This window comes from Neltuma alba, unplaced genomic scaffold, assembly GCF_004799145.2.
Source record: "Neltuma alba isolate B1F8T4 unplaced genomic scaffold, ASM479914v2 tig00011320_pilon, whole genome shotgun sequence".
Lineage (NCBI taxonomy): Eukaryota > Viridiplantae > Streptophyta > Magnoliopsida > Fabales > Fabaceae > Neltuma > Neltuma alba.
Genome location: NW_021636027.1, coordinates 288459 through 294373, shown reverse-complemented (window position 1 = coordinate 294373; position 5915 = coordinate 288459). Strand labels below are relative to the sequence as shown.

Sequence of the window (5915 nt, the reverse complement as noted above, 5' to 3'; positions counted from 1 at the left end):
AATAGGATCAAAAGAGTAGTTTTTAATACAAATGATCAAACAAGCTATCTTAAGAAAACCAGTTTACATTTTCTTACATACAACTAACTGGTTTTTTTTGGCCAAATATAGAGCTAACTACTATTATTTATTCCTTTAGAACGACTGGATCATTTTTTTAGGTTAATGATCTCAAAATTATTCTTCCATACCTTTATAAAGAATATTCCTATGGACCAACATGTTGGAAGGCGACGTCCCCGCCCTGGGGTCACATCTTGTGGTCTTCTCTGTTTCTTGTGCTAAAGGAATATGGTTCTCGTATAACTATAAACTAATTAATAATGTTCAATGCAAGTTCAGAGCATCTTCCGAGTTGTTTCAAACTGAGTGTTGATCATAGTCTTTTGTGAAAAGTCTAAATAAACAACAACGTACTAGCTGGCTAGCTGGTGACGGTGACATCACTACAATAAGGGCGTAATTGGAGAGATGTGGATCTCTTTCTACTTCTTTTTTCTCATTTTATTCTAATCATCCCATCACCTTCATTTGTGGTTTCTCCTTCTGCCTACTTCTTTTCCCACTGACAATTTAACATGAAGAAATGCAGTGGAATGCAATTCTTGCCAGACACAACCACGCATGCTTGAAAAGCTTGCTGATATATCCCAGTATGATTTGACACCACAATATCGCTCCTTTTCCAAATATGTTTAGTTCAATTTTATGTTATACTTTTCTTATAATTTGCTTTTTTTTTTAAACTTCAGAAAATGTCGGTGTATGATACGGAAAAGAGGAAGTGAGCAAGATTATAATAAGCTAGCCATCTCTATATAAAGGGTACCTACGCTATAGCTGGTGAGCATTATCTAAACGCGATAGATGGTACAGAACATTGTAACCAACAACCAAACGAATAGCTAAATGAGTGACGAACTGGTGAGAGATATGAGTGCCCTCTATCGGGCAGCACGTCGTGGGGATGTGCAAGCTTTGGAGCATTTGTTGCAGCAAAACGCATCCATCCTTGACAACGTTCCAGATGACGGCTGTGAAACTCCCTTGCACATATCTGCACTGCTAAATCATGCTTCATTCACACAGGTTCTTCTAAATCGTAATGGTGACCTCGCCACTAGAAAGGATTCTGCTGGAAGAACAGCCCTCCACTTGGCTTCTGGAGAGGATAACTTGGAGGCCGTGCAGATACTGCTAGAATTTAATGATGAGCCATGCTTGGTGGCAGATAGAAAAGGAAGACTTCCTCTGCACTATGCAGCTATGAGGGGGAGGACAGAGGTTGTGGAAACGTTGGTCATAGCGCGGCCAAATTCTCTAGGTTGTCTTGACCCACAAGGTAATAGTGTTTTTCACTTGTGTGTCACATACAACCATTTCAAGACTCTGCAAGCATTGGTGAAATTGGACTATGCCACTGCCAATGTCACTGTAGGCGCACCTCGTGCTCCCATCTTTGTGCTCCCTAATCATACGGGAAACACCATTCTCCATTTAGCCGTTATGTACATGCGAGATGAGGTACATAATATATACTTTATTCTTCTCTCCTTTTCTTTTTCTGAATTGTGGTCACAGGTTCCTTTTTATTTTTAGTAGCCAGAGACTTACATGACAAGAAGAAAATATTAGTGTATAAGCTCTATATTTCCAAACACGCGTTGTGTGATTGTTGATTCACTTTATCTTGTTATGAAGAAACATATAGATCTGTTTTGATTTTCTTACGTTTTTAGGAGTTTAGAACAAAATTATTTATGAACACAACGCATTCACAAATGGCATGAAATTTAATGAGCCGAATACCTTGCCAACTTGTTTGTATCCAGACTGTCAGGTATGTGCTGTCGATTCCAGAAATAAGAGAAATAAGAAACCAGCAGAACAGTGAAGGCCTTACAGCCCACGATATACTCACATATGTGTGTCCAAAAGACTGGAAAATCGATGAAATAAAAACCATGTTGGAAAATGACAGGGAAGGAAATTGTTTTATGAAGATTGTTAAATGGATGCTATGCTGGATGAAGTATGGGGACACTACTAATTTTGTAGAAGAGGTGAGGGGGAATCTGAGTGCGGCATCTATTTTCATAACAACTGTAACCTTTCAAGCTTTAATTAATCCACCAGGAGGCTTCATTCAACAAGGCTTATTATCCCAAGGCAATACCACAAATTCATCATCATCTGACGCCCTCAACTGCACCACCCTTAATGATCTTCATCAGTATTGTCCCGGACAACCAGTCTCGTCCTTTCATGACCAACAAATATTTCGGCTGTATGTGGAATGTATTACTACGTCTTTTTTTGTATCAATTTGTGTCACCCTCTTGCTTGTAAGTGGAGTTCCTTTGCAGAACAGTGTGGTCGTGTGGGTTCTATCCTTTGGCATGTTGTCCACACTCTTCTTTCTTGCACTTGCATACCTCGCCGCCCTCGACTTAATGATCCCAGAACATCTTTCGGCATCCGAACTGCGGATCTTCACTTTCGGTGCATTTGCATTGCTTTTTCTGATGTATTTCATTCTAATGTGTCTGTTTCCTTGCATCCGGCTTTTGTCATTGATAAATAAGTATCTTATGAGTATATTATCAAGAAGCTGAAGTTAAGAAGTTGCTGCTGATCGATCTGTATCTGCCAATTGATGCCCGTCTGTGTTGTCGGCAAGAGAAAAGCAATAGATCATGCAGGAGTTGCTTTTATAATTATCGCTCCGGAGAACTGGAAGAGAAATTCGGGGATCCCTCTAATTTCCTTCGCATCCACAGGCTAACCCGTGAAGTCGATTTCTTCATTCCTCAGCTCCTTGCTTTTGCAGTTCCTCCTGCTCTGTTTCTTCACTGTACTGGATTGAAAAGAGAAGTCAGTACAGAGCATGCGAAGGAGATAAGGAGGCAAGATTCCATGCCACGTGGAGCTGACACTTTTGCCCCTAGTGTTGTCCCATATGTATGTAATAAAATTTCAAGTGAAGAAGATCCTTAATTAGTATCCACTACTTCTCTATTTATCTCTTAACGAGCTGATTGTTTAATATTACCTCCGCTTCTAATTATAAGAGCCAATTGACTAATTTGAGAAAATTAATAAAAGAAGTTAAATTAGTTATTTGTAATAAATAGGTGTCTAAAATATTCTTACTAATTAAGTATACTGGCTAAAACTATAATTATTAGAAGGACTATCTTGAAAAAAATTGAGTAAATGTGAGAGACCAAATGGATTGGGGTTTTATATTTAGAACCAACATAAAAATCAAATGGGGTCTTATATTAAGAACCAGAGGTAGTAGAAACTAACACTCTTGCCCGCTAAGTTAGAATAACTCCAAGCTCCTCTGTTACACATTCATTAATGAGGGAATATTCTTGGAATATACTTGCTGACTCCCCATGAAGTATTGGGAGCTTTGGGATGAAAAGTACTGCTACAAAATTGATATACATACTCCCTCCGCCTTTTACTCACTGGTCATTATATTATGATCAAGAGTAATTTAGAAAAGTTATTACAACAATCTTTAACATTTAACTAACTAAAATTAATTTCCATGGTAGTAGGAAAGCAGTTAACATGACCTATATAAAAGATCGAAGGTGCTATGAAACAAACACCCCGCCTCTCGTTTGTTATCTTCATGCTACTCCAAAATTTGAATGGCAAATGTATCGCAAATAATATCACAGAGATATCAAATTTATTTTCTTATGTCCCATATTCAAACAATCAAACTGTTTCATACATGAACAAGTATCTAAATGTTAAATATTCTCACTTATCATCATAAAGTAGGTGAAATAAAAATCTCACTTAGCACATTCTGTTACTGAATATGAAGAGTTGAAGACAATACTTATGACTGGAAAAAAAAATATTGTAACTCATTTAGGATTAATTAATAACTTGTCATACCAAAAAAAGATTATGAACAGAATCCTTAATGACAAAAAAAGCTTAATTAACAATATTTGTACATTATTTTAAATTCTATATTTATAATTACATACACATGCAGTGATATCGATGAGCAGGCTTGAATTGAATTTCTTAATCAGGCCAAAAAAATGAATTTCTTAAAACTAAAGAGGTATTTGGGTGAAAACCAAATAATGGTTTTAAAAGAAATCTTACAATGTACAAAGTATATATAAAAAGAGTTTTATCTCGATTTACGTGAAAATATTTTTTTAGTTAACCAAACACCTCCTAGGTCCAAGTCCAAACATGAACACTTTCAACCCTCAAGCTTTAAAATTCAGGCTTATACTTGAGGTGGGGGAAAAATCAGATTATGCTATTCATTCAGTTCAACCTTAAGGGATAGGACGAGACAGACAGAAAATCAGCCACTGAAACCAAATATGATGGGACTGGGTGGGCTTAGTTCTGGTGTGTGAAGTATGAATGTAGCATGCCAGCATCCAAATTTTTCAATATAATATATACAATCTCATAGCCTGCTTCATGCACAAGTCTCACAGGATTAGACAAGGGTTAAACAAATATCCACAGTAAAACAGCTCTTCTGCTAAAACCATAATTAAATTGTTTATAGAAGGCACCCTACCATAGAAAACAGAGGAAGTAAATAAGAATTCCTATTTTTGCTCCCCTCTCTTTTTCTTTCTTCCTCCTCTCATTTTCTCCCTTTTCCTACCTTTCTCCTTCTCTCAATATCTTCCCCTTTCCCCTTCCAGTTTCACATCACAAAATTAATTTGGAATGGTTTCTTCGTCATAGTTGGAGAATGCATTGATCCCACCTTATCTCTCTTCTAACGACTTTCAAGTGTTCATACAAAGATTTAAAAAAAAAAAAAAAAACAGAACGTGGTTGTGTGAAAAGTCCAGTGACCCAGGACAGAGCCAACATTATTGTTGGGCCCATATGTTGATGATGGAGTCAATCATGTTTTAAAAGTAAGGATATCTTCTTGACTTCTTCCATGTCATAATTTCTGAAAAATAAAAATATAAACAGAGATCGTCTCACTTATTTCTCATGACCATATATTGACTAACTCATCCCATCTTTTTAGTTATTTATATTTATGTATACAATCACTTCTCTCCTTAGTTGATAAGAATTATGAAAGGTTGGAAAACAAAGTATCAATGAATTAAGTAGCACTATATTGTGAACGTTCAACTAGAATTAGGTACAATAGACTGTGAAACTAAGTTTCCTTTTGGTTGAGCCGCAACACATGTGGGCCCAAAAAAGAAGCACTAAACACATTCATCCAAAATATAAGTATATGCATTTGCTAATCAAGAAATTCCATATATATATATATATATATATATATATATATATATAAAGGATACCATATAGTGAGGTATAGTCCAACACGAGAGACGGAACTCTTCAACGTAGGGGACCCAATGGAAGTTCTAGCCGTATCCCCGCCCCCCCGGCCCCCCCCGGGGGGGGGGGGGGGAGAACAAACCCTGGGGCAATTGTACAGAAATACGCAACAATCCTCGCCGACGACCTTCCAGATGGCCGTCAAACTCCCTTACACGCATCAGCACTGCTGGGTCATCTTCCATTCACAGAGGTTCTTCTTCATCATTATACTCCCTTGTAGGAATTAGTTGAGTGGTTGTATTTAGTCCTAAACATAGAATCTCAATATTTAAGTTCCTTTCAAGTTAATCGTATTAATTGCACATATTAAGAGATCACGTGTTTTTTTTAAAAAATTTTTTGGGTAATATTAGAAAAAGCAGTGCATGGCTTCTATATAAAGGGTACCGTATAGCTAGTGAGCATCATCGAACGCAAGAGATGGAACTCAACGAGCGAATGAGTGAATTGTACCGGGCAGCATGGCCTGGGGATGAACAAGCGCTAGGGCAATTGACACAGCCAGACGCATCAATCCTTGCCAACATTCCAGA

The 5915-nt window shown here is 37.3% G+C and overlaps 1 protein-coding gene across 1 annotated transcript; it reads left to right on the top strand.

Moving 5' to 3' along the window:
• Positions 1-909: 909 nt before the first annotated feature.
• Positions 910-2997, top strand: LOC114711820 (ankyrin repeat-containing protein At2g01680-like). The gene is made up of 3 exons (XM_028896248.1): positions 910-1524; positions 1833-2502; positions 2609-2997. The coding sequence occupies exons 1-3, from the start codon at positions 910-912 to the stop codon at positions 2995-2997; spliced, it is 1674 nt and encodes a 557-aa protein (XP_028752081.1).
• The last annotated feature ends 2918 nt before the right edge of the window (positions 2998-5915 follow it).